This window comes from Microcaecilia unicolor, chromosome 10 (assembly GCF_901765095.1).
Source record: "Microcaecilia unicolor chromosome 10, aMicUni1.1, whole genome shotgun sequence".
NCBI classification, from domain to species: domain Eukaryota; kingdom Metazoa; phylum Chordata; class Amphibia; order Gymnophiona; family Siphonopidae; genus Microcaecilia; species Microcaecilia unicolor.
The window spans coordinates 189,509,053-189,530,323 of record NC_044040.1 but is presented as its reverse complement, the minus strand read 5'-3'; the positions used below and the strand labels follow the sequence as shown (position 1 = coordinate 189,530,323).

General features: G+C 47.3%; 1 protein-coding gene and 1 non-coding gene across 2 annotated transcripts in view; both read left to right on the top strand.

Moving 5' to 3' along the window:
- Positions 1-21,271, top strand: part of KPNA4 (karyopherin subunit alpha 4) — an 85,566-nt gene that overhangs the window by 55,853 nt on the left and 8,442 nt on the right. The window contains exons 13-15 of the mRNA XM_030215729.1: positions 8,272-8,376; positions 13,244-13,315; positions 14,650-14,812. Of these exons, the coding sequence (XP_030071589.1) occupies positions 8,272-8,376; positions 13,244-13,315; positions 14,650-14,812 (340 nt within the window). The remainder of the gene's footprint in view (positions 1-8,271; positions 8,377-13,243; positions 13,316-14,649; positions 14,813-21,271) is intronic.
- On the top strand, positions 976-1,255 carry LOC115479386. Its single transcript, XR_003943683.1, has one exon.

Here is a 21,271-nt window from a genome sequence, read left to right as displayed (position 1 = left end):
CAGTTACTAGGCTCCATTATGGCAACCCTGGATCCAGGGACCTTGGGCTTAGGTTCTCATGTGCTACTGCTGCAGTGCTCTGCTTTCCCAGTGGTCCCCACAATCACAGGAGCATAGGAGATGGTTGCATGGAGATGGCCTGAGCATCTGTTCAGGGGTATGCCACTTCAGCAACAGGTGACTTGTTTTGGTGGAGGCTCAGGCAGTTTTGCAGGTGGAAATCTGCAGAGTGGTGACTTGGTCTTCATTGTACCTGTTTGTGAAGAACTATGGGTTGGACAATGCAGACTGAGGAGGACAGTGTGGGTGTGCGATCATTGAGAAAGTATTGTCTTCCCACCCAAGACAGTAAAGCTTGGATACAGCCCTCTACTAGCAAAAGGGAAAGCAAAATAAAATGTGTTCTTACCTGAATTTCCTTTATTCAAGTCCTGCTAGACCAATCTAGGTCCCACCCAGCGGGAGCTGTGATTCTGCTGCTGTTCAGTTTGTGTCCCTGTGCGCGTACAGAGGATGTTACAGATGTAGGGTTTTGTTTTGGGTTTTTTGTTGTTGCTTTTTTTTTTTTACTCTTGAGTTTCAGTTCATTGTGTTTGATTTGTTCTGGATAGTTCAGTGATTTAACACATCAGCTTGGGTAAGAGCATACTGGCATATCACAGGACTGTGCCAATCCTTATAGAGGTGGTGGTGTCACCTGCATCTGTATATACTGTCCATCATGAATCTTTTTTTTTTCATTGTTTATATTGTGGAATTGTGTTCCTGGTAGGAATTGAGATACTTAAGACTAAAGCTTAGATATCTTAGGCTCAGTAAAATCTCAAATTAAGGTCAGAATGGAAACTACACAAATAATTTGGCAAGGAGTCCTCATGGAAATTTAGGTCCTGTTTTGAAGCCCAAATGTTTTATCCTGTTTTCATGTTAAAAATAGTTTACATAATAGTGCATATAGTTAACAATTATAACTTTTGAAAGTGATGAAATGGAGATCACAGGGTGTCAGTTTGTGTGGTGTGTGAGTGGGTCCTTTGTAATGTTTTAATGTTTGTGTGAGTGAGACATACGTAGGCTATTGAATGGGAGTACTGAAACTTCCAGTGGTGAGTTTGGAGTGCATCTGAGGCATATATTGCATATTTTATGCAACAATGCCAGCGATGATTAGGCTATGTAGGTGAGCTATGCTGGGTAAATACCCTTGAATCTCTAACAGGTTCATTGTTATGAATGTGCCTGTGAGCTGATCCAGAAGAGTAATTCAATTGTCATAATAAGCCATACACATGTGAAAGTGTTATGCCAAAACAGGATATGAAACATTTTTGGACTCTAATAAAATTACTGACTGATTATAAAACAGTAGATTAAATATTTTTGGCAGAGGGCTAAGTTGTCTGCTTACCCCATTGAAAAACTCCATTAATGGTGGTAATTGACTGCAACAACAATCTTTCAGAATGCTGGCTACAAAATGGTGCCGTTCTCAATTGAGAATGTGTCCGTATGAGTGATTGTCCTTTTAGTAGTAATTTCTTTGCTAGTAAAATCAGTAGTTTTCTAGAGTAGGTAAAGAGGTTGAAATATATGCATTATAAAGTATGTGTGTATGCATTCATATTGTGCAAACAGCGAATGCTACATACCTGTAGAAGGTATTCTCCGAGGACAGCAGGCTGATTGTTCTCACTGATGGGTGACGTCCACGGCAGCCCCTCCAATCGGAAACTTCACTAGCAAAGTCCTTTGCTAGCCCTCGCGCGCCCGCGCGCACCGCGCATGCGCGGCCGTCTTCCCGCCCGAAACCGGCTCGAGCCGGCCAGTCCAGTATGTAGCAAGACAATACACTTCAAGGGAAGACACAACTCCAAAGGGGAGGCGGGCGGGTTTGTGAGAACAATCAGCCTGCTGTCCTCGGAGAATACCTTCTACAGGTATGTAGCATTCGCTTTCTCCGAGGACAAGCAGGCTGCTTGTTCTCACTGATGGGGTATCCCTAGCCCCCAGGCTCACTCAAAACAACAACATTGGTCAATTGGGCCTCGCAACGGCGAGGACATAACTGAGATTGACCTAAAAAATTTACCAACTAACTGAGAGTGTAGCCTGGAACAGAACAAACAGGGCCCTCGGGGGGTGGAGTTGGATCCTAAAGCCCAAACAGGTTCTGAAGAACTGACTGCCCGAACCGACTGTCACGTCGGGTATCCTGCTGCAGGCAGTAATGAGATGTGAATGTGTGGACAGATGACCACGTCGCAGCTTTGCAAATTTCCTCCATGGTGGCTGACTTCAAGTGGGCTACCGACGCTGCCATGGCTCTAACATTATGAGCCGTGACATGACCCTCAAGAGCCAGCCCAGCCTGGGCGTAAGTGAAGGAAATGCAATCTGCTAGCCAATTGGATATGGTGCGTTTCCCTACAGCCACTCCCCTCTTGTTGGGATCAAAAGAAACAAACAATTGGGCGGACTGTCTGTGGGGCTGTGTCCGCTCCAGATAGAAGGCCAATGCTCTCTTGCAGTCCAATGTGTGCAGCTGACGTTCAGCAGGGCAGGAATGAGGACGGGGAAAGAATGTTGGCAAGACAATTGACTGGTTCAGATGGAACTCCGACACAACCTTTGGCAGAAACTTAGGGTGAGTGCGGAGGACTACTCTGTTGTGATGAAATTTGGTGTAAGGGGCCTGGGCTACCAGGGCCTGAAGCTCACTGACTCTACGAGCCGAGGTAACTGCCACCAAGAAAATGACCTTCCAGGTCAAGTACTTCGGATGGCAGGAATTCAGTGGCTCGAAAGGAGGTTTCATCAGCTGGGTGAGAACGACATTGAGATCCCATGACACTGTAGGAGGCTTGACAGGGGGCTTTGACAAAAGCAAACCTCTCATGAAGCGAACAACTAAAGGCTGTCCTGAGATCGGCTTACCTTCCACTTGGTAATGGTATGCACTGATCGCACTAAGGTGAACCCTTACGGAGTTGGTCTTCAGACCAGACTCAGACAAGTGGAGAAGGTATTCAAGCAGGGTCTGTGTAGGACAAGAGCGAGGATCTAGGGCCTTGCTGTCACACCAGACGGCAAACCTCCTCCAATGAAAGAAGTAACTTCTCTTAGTGGAGTCTTTCCTGGAAGCAAGCAAGATGCGGGAGACACCCTCTGGCAGACCCAAAGAGGCAAAGTCTACGCCCTCAACATCCAGGCCGTGAGAGCCAGGGACTGGAGGTTGGGATGCAGAAGAGCCCCTTCGTCCTGCGTGATGAGGGTCGGAAAACACTCCAATCTCCACGGTTCTTCGGAGGATAACTCCAGAAGAAGAGGGAACCAGATCTGACGCGGCCAAAAGGGAGCAATCAGAATCATGGTGCCTCGGTCTTGCTTGAGTTTCAACAAAGTCTTCCCCACCAGAGGAATGGGAGGATAAGCATACAGCAGACCTTCCCCCCAATCCAGGAGGAAGGCATCCGACGCCAGTCTGCCGTGGGCCTGAAGCCTGGAACAGAACTGAGGGACCTTGTGGTTCACCTGAGATGCGAAGAGATCCACCAGGGGGGTGCCCCACGCCTGGAAGATCTGTCGCACCACACGGGAATTGAGCGACCACTCGTGAGGTTGCATAATCCTGCTCAACCTGTCGGCCAGACTGTTGTTTACGCCTGCCAGATATGTGGCTTGGAGCACCATGCCTTGACGGCGAGCCCAAAGCCACATGCTGACGGCTTCCTGACACAGGGGGCGAGATCCGGTGCCCCCCTGCTTGTTGACATAGTACATGGCAACCTGATTGTCTGTCTGAATTTGGATAATTTGGTGGGACAGCCGATCTCTGAAAGCCTTCAGAGCGTTCCAGATCGCTCGCAACTCCAGAAGATTGATCTGTAGATCGCTTTCTTGGAGGGACCACCTTCCTTGGGTGTGAAGCCCATCGACATGAGCTCCCCATCCCAGGAGAGACGCATCCGTGGTCAGCACTTTTTGAGGCTGAGGAATTTGGAAGGGACGTCCCAGAGTCAAATTGGAGCAAATCGTCCACCAATACAGGGATTCGAGAAATCTCGTGGACAGGTGGATCACGTCTTCTAGACCCCCGGCGGCCTGATACCACTGGGAGGCTAGGGTCCATTGAGCAGATCTCATGTGAAGGCGGGCCATGGGAGTCACATGAACTGTGGAAGCCATGTGGCCCAGCAATCTCAACATCTGCCGAGCTGTGATCTGCTGGGACGCTCGCACCCGCGAGACGAGGGACAACAAGTTGTTGGCCCTCGCCTCTGGGAGATAGGCGCGAGCCGTCCGAGAATCCAGCAGGGCTCCGATGAATTCGAGTTTCTGCACTGGGAGAAGATGGGACTTTGGGTAATTTATCACAAACCCCAGTAGCTCCAGGAGGCGAATAGTCATCTGCATGGACTGCAGGGCTCCTGCCTCGGATGTGTTCTTCACCAGCCAATCGTCGAGATATGGGAACACGTGCACCCCCAGCCTGCGAAGCGCCGCTGCTACCACAGCTAGGCACTTTGTGAACACCCTGGGCGCAGAGGCGAGCCCAAAGGGTAGCACACAGTACTGGAAGTGGCGTGCGCCCAGCTGAAATCGCAGATACTGTCTGTGAGCTGGCAGTATCGGGATGTGTGTGTAGGCATCCTTCAAGTCCAGAGAGCATAGCCAATCGTTTTGCTGAATCATGGGGAGAAGGGTGCCCAGGGAAAGCATCCTGAACTTTTCTTTTACGAGATATTTGTTCAGGGCCCTTAGGTCTAGGATGGGACGCATCCCCCCTGTTTTCTTTTCCACAAGGAAGTACCTGGAATAGAACCCCAGCCCTTCTTGCCCGGATGGCACGGGCTCGACCGCATTGGCGCTGAGAAGGGCGGAGAGTTCCTCTGCAAGTACCTGCTTGTGCTGGAAGCTGTAGGACTGAGCTCCCGGTGGACAATTTGGAGGTTGAGAGGCCAAATTGAGGGTGTATCCTTGCCGGACTATTTGGAGAACCCACTGATCGGAGGTTATAAGAGGCCACCTTTGGTGAAAAGCTTTCAACCTCCCTCCGACAGGCAGGTCGCCCGGCACTGACACTTGGATGTCGGCTATGCTCTGCTGGAGCCAGTCAAAAGCTCGCCCCTTGCTTTTGCTGGGGAGCCGCGGGGCCTTGCTGATTCGCACGCTGCTGACGAGAGCGAGCGCGCTGGGGCTTAGCCTGGGCCGCAGGCTGTCGGGAAGGAGGATTGTACCTACGCTTGCCAGAAGTATAGGGAACAGTCTTCCTTCCCCCGAAAAATCGTCTACCTGTAGAGGTAGAAGCTGAAGGCTGCCGGCGGGCGAACTTGTCGAATGCGGTGTCCCGCTGGTGGAGAGACTCTACCACCTGCTCGACTTTTTCGCCAAAAATGTTATCCGCCCGGCAAGGCAAGTCCGTAATCCGCTGCTGGACTCTATTCTCCAGGTCGGCGGCACGCAGCCATGAGAGCCTGCGCATCACCACACCTTGAGCAGCGGCCCTGGACGCAACATCAAAAGTGTCATAAACTCCTCTGGCCAGGAATTTTCTGCACGCCTTCAGCTGCCTGACCACCTCCTGAAAAGGCTTGGCTTGCTCAGGGGGAAGAGCATCAACCAAGCCCGCCAACTGCCGCACATTATTCCGCATGTGTATGCTCGTGTAGAGCTGGTAAGACTGGATCTTGGACACGAGCATAGAGGAATGGTAGGCCTTCCTCCCAAAGGAGTCTAAGGTTCTAGCGTCCTTGCCCGGGGGCGCCGAAGCATGTTCCCTAGAACTCTTAGCCTTCTTTAGGGCCAAATCCACAACTCCAGAGTCATGAGGCAACTGAGTGCGCATCAGCTCTGGGTCCCCATGGATCCGGTACTGGGACTCGATCTTCTTGGGAATGTGGGGATTAGTTAATGGTTTGGTCCAGTTCGCAAGCAATGTCTTCTTCAGGACATGGTGCAAGGGAACAGTGGACGCTTCCTTAGGTGGAGAAGGATAGTCCAGGAGCTCAAACATTTCAGCCCTGGGCTCGTCCTCCACAACCACCGGGAAGGGGATGGCCGTAGACATCTCCCGGACAAAGGAGGCAAAAGACAGACTCTCGGGAGGAGAAAGCTGTCTCTCAGGAGAGGGAGTGGGATCAGACGGAAGACCCCCCGACTCCTCGTCAGAGAAATATCTGGGATCTTCCTCTTCCTCCCACGAGGCCTCACCCTCGGTGTCAGACACAAGTTCACGGACCTGTGTCTGCAACCTCGCCCTGCTCGACTCCGTGGAACCCTGTCCACGATGGGGGCGTCGAGAGGTAGACTCCCTCGCCCGCATCGGCGAAGCTCCCTCCGCCGACGTAGTCGGGGAGCCTTCCTGGGAGGTGGCCGCGGTCGGTACCGCACGCGGTACCGACGTCGGGGACCTCAACCTGGGCGATGGGCCAGCCGGCGCCACGCTCGACGGTACCGGTGGCGCAAGCACCGCCGGTACCGGAGGGGTAGGGCGCAACAGCTCTCCCAGAATCTCTGGGAGAACGGCCCGGAGGCTCTCGTTTAGAGCGGCTGTAGAGAAAGGCTGAGAGGTCGATGCAGGCGTCGACGTCAGTACCTGTTCCGGGCGTGGAGGCTGTTCCGGGCTGTCCAGAGCGGAGCGCATCGACACCTCCTGAACAGAGGGTGAGCGGTCCTCTCGGTGCCGATGCCTGCTGGGTGCCGAATCCCTCGGCGACCCAGAGCTCTCGGTGCCGACACGGGGAGGAGACCGGTGTCGATGCTTCTTCGATTTCTTCCGAAGCATGTCACCGGAGCTCCCCGGCACCGACGAGGAGGACGTCGAATCCACCCGTCGCTTCCTCGGGGCCGAGACTGAAGAAGGTCGATCTCGGGGGGGCTGTACCGCAGGAGCCCTCAGGGTAGGCGGAGACCCACCCGAGGGCTCACCGCCACCAGCAGGGGAATGGACAGCCCTCACCTGCACTCCACCCGATGCACCACCGTCCGACGACATCAGCAGACGAGGTCCTGGTACCACCGACGTCGATGCAGCTATCCGATGTCTCGGCGCCGATGCAGAGGCCCGATGCCTCGATGCACTCGATGCAGGGGCGGCCGAGAAAGATGGTCTGGACGCTGACGACGTCGATGCACTCGAAGATCCCGGTGCCGATGCCGACGAAGAGCCCGAGAACAACACGTTCCACTGGGCTAGTCTCGCTACCTGAGTCCGCCTTTGAAGTAGGGAACACAGACTGCAGTTCTGAGGGCGGTGCTCGGCCCCCAGACACTGAAGACACGACGAGTGTCGATCAGTGAGCGAGATAACCCGGGCGCACTGGGTGCACTTCTTGAAGCCGCTGGAAGGCTTCGATGTCATGGGCGGAAAAATCACGCCGGCGAAATCAAAAGCCGAAATGGCGAAATTCGAAGCACCAAATTTAGAGGGAGAAAAAATCTCGACCGAGGCCGAAAAAAGGCCTACCCCGACGACGAAAGAAAACTTACCGGGGCAAAAAAGCTGGAAGTACGGGGAGGATTTACACGAAACCCGGCGGGGGGTTTGCGGAGCACTTCCCGACAAGGACAAAGCTTTCCCGAAGGAAAAAAACACGTTCAAACAAATTGGACGCGCGAGGTCGACTTTCCGGGGCTCGACACGGCGAAAACACGACCGTACCGAGTGCGGACAAAAGAAGACTGGCCGGCTCGAGCCGGTTTCGGGCGGGAAGACGGCCGCGCATGCGCGGTGCGCGCGGGCGCGCGAGGGCTAGCAAAGGACTTTGCTAGTGAAGTTTCCGATTGGAGGGGCTGCCGTGGACGTCACCCATCAGTGAGAACAAGCAGCCTGCTTGTCCTCGGAGAATGCATTTTATACTTTGTATTTAGTAGAGGTTGGTTAAGCAAGATATCCCTTATTCTTAAAAATTGTAAATTTTGTTTTGGGAATTAATACTTGCCTGTTTAAAACCAGGGTTTCATATTCGTAAGCCTAGATGATAATTCTAGATCCTTCTATTTTAGAAACTGAATATTTTCACGTTTCCACAGTTTTACTTTTATCCTCTTCAGTGTACATGATTATTGTATTGGTAATTTCTTGTTACTGAAATGAGACAGACTTTGTTTGCTTACTGCCTCCCCCAACCCATTGCAATGCCCAAAAATGGTAGAAGTCTACTAAAAAAACAAAACACTACATAATAAAATACTTATAAACAAATGCATAACAGGATAGGAAGAAAAAGCATTGAGTGAAGACGTTTGATAAAATATTATTCTATCCTGCAGGAAGCAGTTTGGTTCCTCTCCAATATTACTGCAGGCAATCAGCAACAAGTTCAGGCGGTGATAGATGCCAATCTTGTACCAATGATCATACATCTTTTGGATAAGGTGAGCTCTTTTGTTCTTTGGCTCTATAATAGGCAAATAAGATTAGATACGAGACTTTTTTTTTTTCCTGCTATGTAATGAAATGAAATAATATGCATATGTTTGAAGATCTGTTGCCATAACTGTTGAGCAAAGTTGTATAATAGGGAAAGAGTTGGATATCCATCTTAAGACTTGGCAGTGTAAGTCGTTTTTTTTTTTTTTTAAGATTAAAAATCAGTTTTTAATTTCTTGAGTTTTACTTCAGTTAGTCTTCTACCCAAGTCTCATTTTACTTGTTCTAATCCATTTGGTCTTACATGTTGTGTACATTTTGTTTATAGCCCCCATGCCTCATCTTTTCCCTGTTTGCATTTAAATCACACCCTTTTCTTTAGTAGCTCAAGATGAGTTACATTTCAAGAACAGTGCTTATTTTCATGTCCTCGGAGGTCTTACAACTTTGAGTTTATACCTGAGGCATTGGAAGGTTGAGGGATTTGCCCAAAGTCACAAGGCGTGACAGTGGGATTTGAACCCTGGCTTCCCTGGTTCTAAACCTGATGCTCTAACCATAGGGCTACTTCTCCACTCCTCATTTCATGCTGTATTTATGTACTGTTGCAATGGCTGTAAGATCACAAAATTTACTTAAATTTGTGGAGGACAATTTTGAAAGCCATTTAGCTGGATAAATTGGCTGTCTAAAAATTTCCTCAGTGTTGGCTTGAAAGTACATGGGTTCATACTGCACATAGCCCAGTTCTGGAGTGGTATTCTAGGGGACGTGCTTTGAGGGAGATCAAAAAAACAATGCATATAGATTCTTTTCAAGATTCAATGTTATGCGTAGCTGCTCTGCGCATGCCAAAGACGGCTTCATACACACAGACAAGCTGAGTGTATAATAGCAGTCTACAACCTTAAAAAAAAAAAACACAAGTCCAGGTGAAAACGTCCAAGTGCTCATCAGGGACGTCTATTTTTTTTTTTTTTTTAAGTATGGGTGAAGGATGTCCAAGTGTTAGGCGCCTTTGCTATGCCTCTGTCCCTGCGACGGGCAGTTGAGGACGTCCAAAATGTGGATGTTTGTGAGAAGGACGTCCATGCCTTTGCTATGCCTCCATCACCCCCTTTATTTGGATTTTGGATCACAAGTAGCAGCAGTGAGATTTGAACCAGCCACTTCTATATTGCAAGACCAGTGCTCTAACCACTAGGCTGTCCCTGTGGGGGGGGGGGGGTGGGGGGGGTGGGGGGGGGGGTGGGGGGGGGTGGGGGGGGGTGGGGGGGGGTGGGGGGGCAGTTCAGGACGTCCTCACTTTCGCTATGCTTCCACTGACATACCCCTCCTCCCCCCAGGGACCTGCATACTGTTGCGATAGACCTGAGTATGATATTTGAGGCTGGCAAAAAAAGTTTTTAAAGTTGTTTTTTTTCAGGGTGGGAGGGGGTTAGTCACCACTGGGGGAGTCAGGGGAGGTCATCTCCGATTCCCTCCGGTGGTCATCTGGTCAGTTTGGGCACCTTTTTGAAGCTTGGTCGTAAGAAAAAATGGACCAAGTAAAGTCGGCCAAGTGCTCGTCAGGGATGCCCTTCTTTTTTCCATTATCGCTCGAGGACATCTATCTGTTAGGCACGCCCCAGTCCCGCCTTCACTACGCCTCCGGGAACTTTGGTTGTCCCTGTGACGGGAAGCAGTTGAGGACACCCAAAATCGGCTTTTGATTATGCCGATTTGGGCGACCCTGACAGGACGCCCATCTTCGGATTTGTGTCGAAAGATGGGTGCCCTTCTCTTTCGAAAATAAGCCTGATAGTTTCCCCACCCACCATTTCTTGAATTTAGCATGTTCAGTGCAAATGTGCTTCTTGCAGCATAGCTATCATCTGCTTTCTATGCAAGGCTTGAATTTTACTATACTTAATTGGGGAGGACACGCCTCTTATGTTCCAGGAAGGATTATCCCCAGAATGCCCAGGGATCAACCTAGCAGTACAAGCATACATTTAAGAGGGAGTCATCCCAGCCCAGCATCACTCTCCAGCAGGTTAACAGAAGCATAGACAGGTGACATAGGGACAGAACCATTACCAATGGTCTGTTCATTCATATATAAACCCATCTGGGGTCGGAAGATAAAATCCAATCCCATCCTCCCAAACTACCTGTGCCTCCCTCCAGGACTTAACCATTGACAGTCCTTCCCCTCCCCCCCACATGCCCCAGTCCCTAATACTTAGGGATTACAATCCAGTGGAGTATAGCCCTCCCCCCCCCCCCCATACAGCCAACTCTAATGGCCAGAAAGGGATGATGTTGAAAGCAAGTACAAACGAGGCTGTACGAAATGAGATGCCAGCAGTCCTTCACTGAATTTGGCAGGACTAGGGATCTCCAGCGGGTGCCAGTATACAATCCACAAAGGCCTTGGCCTCCTGCACCATGGTGAATATCTTGGGTTGTCCCTGGTCCAGCATTCAAAGTTTGGCCAGATAGAGAAGTGAAAACTTCACATTCTGTTGAAACAATCTAGAACAAATTAGGGTGAACTCCTGCCTCTAAGCGGATATCTTTTGGAGAATAGTCTTGAAAAACGTTTGTCTCCGACAATTATATTTCAGTTGTTTACCAGATCTGAGGGATTGTAAGATCATAGTCGTCTGTGCAAAGTTCAGTAGGCACAATATAACATCCCTGAGTCTTTGATCTAGTCTTTTTTTCAATCCAGTTCTATGGGCTCACTCCATCTGAAGATGACCTCTATGGTCTGGAAGGCCCAAAGATTTAAGAAATAGGGCTTCAAGAAAACCTTGTAGCGCTGCATCAGCAACCGACTCTGGTATCTCAACCACCTGAAGGTTATTCTGCTGTCAGCGATTCTCCAGGTCATCGAGCTTTTCCTCCAGAGTAGCCACCCTTGATGATAAAGCTTGGTGGACCATCTCCGTGGCCTGGGTTGCATCCGCTACTTAGCCAAACGAATTTGAAAGGCTCTGAAATCCACCTTTGATGCTTTCCAGCCAACTTTCCATGGAGTCTATTTTGTCAGTTTCTGGAATTTATCCTCCTAGACCTTTTCTATGAGAGTGGCCACCTCTTGTGAATTTTAGATGCCCAAAGAAAACCCACTGATGGCATCAGCCATCTTATGGTCATTATTGCAGGTCTTATCTTGGTCCATCTGTGGGAGTTTAGATGCTGTGTGAAAAAATATACTTCTCTTGCACAAATAAAGGGTGAAAGTTCATGGATTTGATATACTTCCTTTCTGTGGGTACAACCAAAGCAGTTTTACTTATATGCAGGTACGTTATGTGTTCGTAGTGGGCTCACAATCCTAAGGTGTTTTTTGTTTTTTTTTTAACTGGGGAAAAGTCACAAGGAGCTGCAGTGGAAATTGAACCCAGTTCCCCAGGTTCTCAGCCCATTGCACTAATCAGGCTGAATCCTTCCAAGTAAACACAGTGAAAAGTAGGTGAAAAGTGTGATCTTAATTGTCCACAGGCAACAAGGCTGAAAGCCAGGAAGTGCAGCACTGGTCTTCTAACCCTTTCATGTCTCTGTTAAATATAGAGGGGTGGGGGGGAGAACCCCAGTCACTGTTAAGGCTCCGAAGGGGTCTCAAAGTCCCCTTTCAAGCTCAACACAGCGGGACTTACCATGATGGGAGCCTTTGTCTCAGACCCCACTTGCTACTGACTGCCCCCAAACTCCATGCACCTCCTGATCATGAGACGGAGGGGTGGGTCCCTCCAGTCCTTGGATGTACCTCCCTCTCTCAGGGGACTGGCCTCTGTAGGCTGATGCATTGAAGCTGCCTGCCAAGATTCTATGTCGCCATGTCCACAAAGATACCACCACCACCACCAGCTTCCGTGGGACTACTGGTTCCCAATGTCTAGGGCTCTCCATGTGCAGGAACTCTGACATTACGTGCAGGCCCCGATATGTGCAGCCAGTCACAGCTCCTGATCGGCACCTCAAATCAGCTTTAGGTCATGTTACAAAGGTTTAGTGCTTCATCCCTTGAAGTTTCTCAGCAGCTTTGGTTGCTGATTAGGGAGGGGGGTGGGGGGGGAGTCCCAAAGGGAGACCACTAGAGCTCAGCGATCTGTGGCCATCTTGGCTGAAGGATCCACTGGAAGACTTCTGTAGATTCTTTTCCAAGTCTGTGCCTGTTTTCCATAGAAAATTTCACCTGTAGAGAAGAGGCACAAAGTTGGGGGGTGCTTTCTACATATGTACTTCCCTCTAAATATATTAGATCCGAGGATTGTAGATATAGATACAAAGTATCCACAGACTTGATACCTAGGTTATCTGCTTGAAAATTGTCCCCCTGTAATGGTAGGCGTGGCTAACTGGAATGAGTTTTCAACATTTTAAATTCTTAGTAGCCTCTTGTTTAGAGCAGTAAGCTAAGAACCAGAGAAGCCAGGGTTAAAGTCCTGCTTTTTAGACTGCTGCTTGTGACCATGAGCCATTGCCTGAGGTAAAACTTGGATTTTAATTCCACATGGACAGTAGCATAATGTGTACATTCTCGTAATTTGCCTTGACCTTGAATTTGGAACAGGTAAGTCATTTAAATCTCAAACACAAGAATGGACAATCTAAACAAAATTATCTCTAAACTAGTAAAAATTGTTTTTGGGATTCTTGTAATCTGTGTTTTGCTGGTTTAGAAATTTTATTGTGACAATTTGTAGGAATTAATGATCTGGATATATTAATATATCTCAGCTGAAGTTGCTGTGTTTACTTAGTAAGTTTTTAAGACCCTGGTTGCAGTAATGTTTAGCTGAATGTTTTTGTGGCTATGCCTCACCTTGTGAGCTACTTGACAGAGATCATTATGATGGTGTTTTTTTTTTTAAATTTCAGGGTGATTTTGGTACTCAGAAAGAAGCTGCTTGGGCGATAAGTAACTTAACTATCAGTGGGAGGAAAGATCAGGTGAGTGTTGAAATGTTTCAGCACAACTAAGAATGTGGAACTGGGAAATATGTTATTGGAATAGCTGCAGTTAAAGCATTAAACACATGCCACAAAATTCAGATGTTTCTCAGATGATATTTTGCTGTCTGATTGGGAGGCATCCAGGTAGCTGGTCTTCATTCATATATTAATACTTAGCCATCTATCCCCCCTTCAATCCATTCAGAGCTCTGCTGCACGTCTTACATTCCGCCTGAACCGATATACTCGTATCACCCCTCTCCTCAGGTCGCTTCACTGGCTTCCGATCAGATACCGCATACAGTTCAAGCTTCTCCTTCTCACCTACAAATGCACTCCGTCTGCAGCCCCTCATTACCTCTCCACCCTCATCTCCCCTTACGTTCCCGCCCAAAACCTCCGCTCACAGGACAAATCCCTCCTCTAAGTACCTTTCTCCACCACCGCCAACTCCAGGCTCCGCCCATTCTGCCTCGCCTCACCCTATGCGTGGAATCAACTTCCTGAGGCCCTACGCCAAGCCCCCTCCCTACCCATCTTCAAATCCTTGCTCAATGCCCACCTCTTCAATGTTGCCTTCGGCACCTAACCTGATACCTCTCAAGGAACCTAGACTGCCCCAATTTGACTGCCACTACTTGATTGTCTGTACATTTGTCCATTAGATTGTAAGCTCTCAGAGCAGGGACTGTCCTATGTTATATTGTACAGCGCTGCGTAACCCTAGTAGCGCTTTAGAAATGTCAAATAGTAGTAGTAATACTGAACGCAAACTTATTTCTAATGTGCAAAGATCCAGGTTATTCCTCTACTAGTTGCCCCACATTTCCAGACACAGGCCACCTTTAGCCTTAGAATTGCCCTATCTTGTGGATATATCTCTTCTGCTTGTCTGCTGAGAAAACAGAATTGTTTACCAGTAAAGGAGGGTTATCTGAGGACAGCAGGGGAATACAGCCACCCCACCTTGTTTTCTCCCACGCAGCTTATGCCATATTGAGCTGCCATGGGAGAGGAGAGCCATAATAAAGGGGGATTCCTGTACATGCTTAGAAGAGGGGTTTTGAGTGGGGTTTTTTCTTTGGTTAATAAAATTTTTCCTGAGCTCTGGTAGAGAACTAGTCTGGTAAGGGAACCATCAAGTATGATTGAAACCTATTGTGGTGGTGCATTTCTCCTACTTGCCCATGGAGGAATATAAGTTTGTGAAAATATTACCATGAACTTTGTTTAAAAAAACAAACACCTTTTTCTTTTAAAATATATAGCTTGTAAAATGTGTTTGAAGTCAGTATTGTTATAAACTATTTTGGGTGTATTTTCCCTTCTAGGTGGCGTACCTTATTCAACAAAATGTAATCCCTCCATTTTGCAACTTGCTAACAGTAAAAGATGCCCAGGTTGTTCAGGTAGTGTTGGATGGGCTAAGTAACATATTAAAAATGGCTGATGAGGAAGCTGAAACCATTGCCAATCTTATAGAAGAATGTGGAGGTATAAACACTAGTTCTTTTCTTTTTTTGTTGTTTTCTGTTTGTCTTATAGCAATGTGTTTCCATTTATACCATTTGGTTTTTATAATATATTCATGTTATTGTAAAAAAAAAAAATAGTATAGAATTCAAAAAGTGTTATGATTATAAAATTTATCAGAGGACAAGCATGCATAATCTCACATTGTGGGTGATGTCATGCATGGGTGTCTTTCTGCCAGACTCTTGAGTGCGGGACCAGCAGTCTGTTTTCCACGGAGCAGGGAGGTTTTTAAAATCTCTACTCAGGGTGTCAAACATTTGCCCTTTTGGTGCCTTTCCTTTTTTGGGATTTTTTTTCTTTATATTCTTTGTCCATATTAATTCAAATTTTTTTTTTAAAATTTTAAATCTTTTTCAGTGCTCAGAGCTCTTTTGCTCAGGAAGCATTGACCATTTTCGGGTACTTGACTATTCAAGCTCCCCAGACCATAGAGCCTTTTGACCTTCCGTTGCCATTTTTCCTTCCATGTCAGCGAAGGTGCCAAGTCAGTAGAACTATTTCAGGCACAGACCCCCATAATTATGTTCAGTGCTTGGGTCCAGAATACCGGGACATACAGTGTAGCTTGCGCCTGCAAGCAAGGACATTTAAAGCCTGCAGAGTCCAGCATGAGAAACATTTTGGTTTTGCATCCGCATTGAGCACGGTAGGGGATTCAGCATCAACATCAGGTGCACCAACGCAATATCGAGTGGTCAGACATCAGTCGGTACCGTGACCACGTAACAACTCTACATCCTCTTTGTCAGTACTGCGTGCGTCAAGGGACCTGCAGCATAAAAACCCTAAGAAGTATCACCATCATTCTCCCTCCAGACACTCTGCCTGTACCACCCCTGCATCGATGTTCTCGATGCACAGGAAGCGACCACTGCAGTGACTGCCCTCTTCTCCAACTTATTCCTTATTGAGAGCCTTCGTAGTCTTCAAGATCTGTGCGTGCACAAGCTACAACTCAGGCTGTGGCCACACCGCTTTCTCAGCTGGTACTGATGCCTACTGTAGAAGGAGGAGAGCTCAGGGCTACTGTATTCACAGCCTTTACAGGCTTAGTGTTCTTGCACCAGCCTTAGCTCAGCTCATCAATACATTGGAGAGTCCGTCACGAGAGAGGTCCCGCACACCGGCACTGCACCAACTGTGGGAGCAGCACAAACTCGACCGACACATCATTGGCAGAGGAACTTTCTCCAACCTTGGAGACTCATCAGCCTTGACGCAGAGTCGATGCGCTCTTCCATGTACTTCACATGAACAGTACTTTGAAGAGTGAGACTTGGACCTGTCCTGGGAGATGGATGAATTCCCACAGAACATACCTGCTGAAGAATCCTATGGCATCTCATCTGATCCTTCTTCGCCACCTGAGAGATGTAGGTCTCCTGCAGAAAGTATATCCTTTCCTGGCTTTGTCCGTGAGATGGCTCAAGCCATACCTTTGAAATTAGAGACAGAGGAAGAACCTCGTTCAGAGCTCTTTGAGGTTCTAGATTATGACTCTACTTCTAGGGAAGGAATCACACTTCCACATCATACAATTATGAAAAATGCTCTGATCAAAAATGGGGAGACTTCACTGACAGTTGCCCCTAAGAAAATTGATACAATGTATAAGATACAGAAATGCACTGGGTTTGAGAAAACTTAGTTACCTCCTCATTCCATAGTTGTGGAACCTGCTTTAAAATGCACTTGCAGTGCAAGATCTTGTGCTTCTGCTCCTCCAGGCAGACAAGCTAGAACAGTGGACTCATTGGAAGAAAAGCTTTTCAGGCTTCAATGCTAACCAATTGCATATTAGATTATCAACTTTATTCCACAATTTACTTAACATCTGTAATACATAATACTTTCTCCTTTGCAGAATTCCTTCCTCCTGAGAGGGCTAGTTCTATAAGCTTCATAGGAAACTTCTGGACTGTCATAAATATCTGGCAGGTCAAGCTTTTGTTGTCTCTTCATGCATTTCTGCCTTAGGAGTAGCAATACGCTGCCTTTCCTGGCTCAGGGTCTCCAACCTCGAATCTGCTGTCCAGGAGAGTCTAGCAGATGTCTCTTGTGGAGAAATTTTGTTTGGCAACAGTCGAAATGGCCAACTTGGATACTATAAGAACTCTATCTAGGCCACAGACTTCTGCTACCTCTTCTAGAATACTTGCAGGAGGATTTCAATGCTCCAATTACTATATGTCTAAGTGTCGTCATGCTCCTACTCCTCCACCTCAATGAACTACACCACAACGCTCATGTCCAAGGCAGCAGCGGGGTCAAAAATCCCAGATTTTTTATCGGTCTAAGCGGCCCAGTTTTTGACTCCTTCCTAAAGAGCATTGCCACTGTACAGTTGTCCATTTCAAGCAACCTACTGATGAGAGGTGGCCTCTCATAACCTCCGATTGTTGGGTGCTGTGCACTATATAGCATGTGTTGGGGGAAAAGACCTCACAACCATCCACCGAGAGTCTTGATTCAACTCTATCCACAGAGAGTCTTGATTCAACTCCCTCCAAATAACATTACTTTTGAGAGGAACTCTCTGCCCTCCTCTGGCAAAATGTAATAGAACCACTGGACAAGGGTTCTATTCCAGATACTTTCTCATAGCCAAAAAAGATTGGGGGGGGGGGGAGGGGGGGGAAGTATGACCAATTCTCGATCTATGAGACTTGAGATTGCTACTTCCCATGATACTTGACTGGCTTTGCTCTCCAGAGAGTAGCACATACCTATTCTCCCTGTGCATAGAAAGTTTTTCCGCTTCTGGTTTGGGACTCTGTTATCAATACAAGGTCTTACCATTCAGCTTGGCTTTGGCTCCTTGTCTTCACGAAGTGCCTGATAGTGGTAGCTGCAACACTTCGCATTGTAGCTTGACATTTTATTATGTATGATCTTTTTTTTTTTTTTTTTTTTTAATTCTAAACCTCTTGGCCACAAATGGAATATCAAATCAATAAGTCCAATCCAAGCAAACATACTACATCTGTCCACTCAGTTGTTCAAATCCACTCAAGTATCTACTTGTCAGATGCTCTGCCTACTTGGTCACATGGCCGCAACAGTCCATGTAACACCATTGGCGCGACTCCACTTCCAAATTCCTCAGTGAACGCTCTCCTCATGGTCTCAAGCCACAGAATTACTCATGGCCCATATTCGATTCACTCCACAGCTGCATAACTCTCTACATTGGTGGATGGTATCCCAGAATCTCACCTAAGGTCTTCTGTTTCAGCCCCCTCTGCATCACAAAGTCCTCACCACATAAAGGTTGTGGTGCTCACCGCGACTGTCTCCACACACAGGGTTCATGGTCCCCACTGGAGAAATGACAACATATCAACCTCCTGGACTTGCAAGCAGTTTGGGACGCTCTCAAAACCTTCCAAGACCTGATCCTCAATTAGGTAATACTCATTCATACGGACAACCAGGTTGCGATGTTTTACCTCAACAAACAAGGAGAGAGAGGTTCTTTCAACCTCTCGTCAAGCAATCCATATATGGACTTGGGCAGCTTCTCAAAATATCTCTATATGCCCTGTTTACCTAGCTGTCAAACAGAATGCTATAGTAGACAAATTGAGCAGAGTCCTTCAGCCTCACGAATGGTCCCTCAGCATCTATGTAGTCCATTGAATATTCCAGCAATGGGCGACCCCAACGATAGACCTGTTTGCTTCTCAGAACAACAAGGTTCCCTGCTTTTTGTTCCAGGATATATGTTCCCAGGTGTACAGCTGCAGATGTCTTCTTGCTCCACTGGGGAACAAACCTAATATGCCTTCCCCCCACTACCTCTCGTAGGGAAAACTTCTCAAACTGCATCAAGACCGAGGGATTATGATTCTAATTGCTCCCTACTGGCACGCCAAATCTGGTTTCTTCTCCTAATCATCCAAGGAACCATTGAGGTTAGATCCTTTTCCAATGCTAATAACACAGAATGAGGGGTCCTTCCTCCATCTAGACCATTGCTCACTAGTCCTGATGACTTGGTTCCTGATGATATAGGTTTATGTTCCTTAAACCTTCCTGAAGGAGTCTCTAGGATATTCCTAATCTCTAGTAAAGCTTCTATGCAGAAATGTTACTGTTTCAAGTGGAAAAAAAGTTTGCCCTGTGCTGCTTCTAGTAGCTCCCTGACTATGGAGTACATTTTTCAGATTATGGCCTCAGAACTTGAGTACATGAGTACCATTACTGTGTTTTACTTCAGGGTTGATAAACCAATTTCTGTTCATTTCTTGATAGTAAATTTCATGAAAGGAGGTTTAACAATCAGACCGTTCTCGATGGTTTGAGATCTGTGTCATCCTCATAGCTCTCATGAAACCTCCTTTTGAACCACTTCATTCCTGTCCTCTAAAATTCATCTCATATAAGGAAGTGTTCTTAATAGCTGTTCTTCCAGAAGAGTGAGCGAATTTTAAGCCCTAGTGGCAGACACACCTTACACCGGTGTTGTACTCAGAGCCCACCCAAAATTTGTCCCTTAAATAGTATTGGAGTTTCACCTTCAGTCCATTGTACTTCCCGTCTTCTTCTCTAAGCCACACTCTCATCTCTGAGAAGCAGCACTGTATACCTTATACTGCAAGTATGCTGTGGTGTATTATCTGGAGAACACAAAACCTCACAGGAAGCCCTCACAGCTTTTTGTATCCTTTGACCCTAACAGATTAGGGATACCCATCACCAAACTTGGTTGGCTGATTGTATTTCCTACACACATACTCATGCTGGGCTGATCCTTCATGGCCAGGTCACAGCTCACAGTGTAAGAGTCATGGCGGCTTCAAGTAGCCCATTTCTGTATTGCTCACTACTGTCTAGAGCAGTATTCTAGGCAGGATAGCTGGTTTGGACAAGCAGTCATACAGAATTTCTTTACTACTTGTCAATTGTGGCCCCTTTTTTTTTTTCCATCAGGCTCATTACCTACTTGCTAAAAATGTTTTATATTGTGAGCCTGGTAGCTTGTGAGTCCCACATGTGAGAATATTATGCCTGCTTGTCCTTAGTGAAAGTTGTTACCTGTAACAGGTGTTCTCAGAGGACAGCAGGCATGTATTCTCACATTCCTCCTGCCTCCCCTTGGAGTTGTCTTTAGTGCTGGTCCCACGAGCGAGCGTCAGGCAGGAAGGCACTCACGTAGGTGCGGTGGGGGCACTGCCTCAAAAATTTAAATTGACATTGCACTTGGTAATGTCTGCACCAAGGCTCCATGGATGTCATCCATGTGAGAATTTATTCCTGCTGTCCTTAGAGAACACCTGCTAAAGGTAAGTAACTTAGCTTTATCTACTGCTAAACAGAGAATAAATCAAAACATATCAGCTTATACAAGCAGTAAAAATAGAACAGTAAAATTAAGGAAACAGACAAGAGGCCAAGTTTTAATGTTTCAGAAAGGTTAAATCTGGCACACGAATCTGGAGGTAAAGTACCCATGTAGTAGGGGGACAAAATTGTATCACAAAAAATTTAGTGGAACTGCACTAGGCAGTCACCAAATACAGTTAAACTGAAGGGTTCCATAGTGGTTCCAGGGGGTAATAAAACAATGCTTTTAGCTTCGAAGGAAATCCTAAGGAGCTCTTTAAGGGTATGTTGTAAAACTAGTTCTTCCTCGTTAACACTTCAAATGGCAGAGACAAAACTAAGAGTGATGCCAGGGACAAGCAGAGAAACCCAACAGCCACTTCCAGGTGGCCTCAAACGTGTGCTGTTCCTCGTTCCTGTATTGTGGCATCACATACTGCTGTACAAATTACCATTGTCTACTGTACAGACTGCTTCTTCAAAGGAAGCACAACTGAAAAATGCAGGCACTTCTTACCTGCTGTTTCCTTTTTTTCTGCAATGGGTAAAAATAAAACAGCTTCTTCAGAAGGTTCCTCTCAATAGGGACTCACAAGCAAGTAAAAACTCAACCCAAAAACCTCAACCTGAGGCTCCACTAAAGAAGGCAAGAGCACATATGCAGCCATTATTGGAATCTCTTCTCTACTGTTTGGTCTCTGGTGTCACAGAAGTACGACCTTCATCTTCCTTGGATGCTGGTTACCAGACGGAGTATGCCCTGCTGGTTTTTGCCCAGGAATTTGACCATTGGAGCTCCCTTTCCAATAAATCAATGGGAGGTGTTGACGCTGGATGCCAGCGAGTTGGGTTGGGGAGCTCATTACAAGTTCTATCTGACACAAGGACACCTGGATGGAACAGGAGTCTGTGGTCGATAAATCACTTGGAGCTCAGCGCAGTGCAGAGTGCCTTACACAACTTGGTTCACTTTCTGGTGGGGGCCTTGGTCCAAGTTTTTTCTGATAGTGAGACTGCAGGGGCTTATATCGACAAGCAAGGTGGGACCCACAATAGTCTGGAGGAGGTAGCCTCCCTCATGAGTTGGGCGGA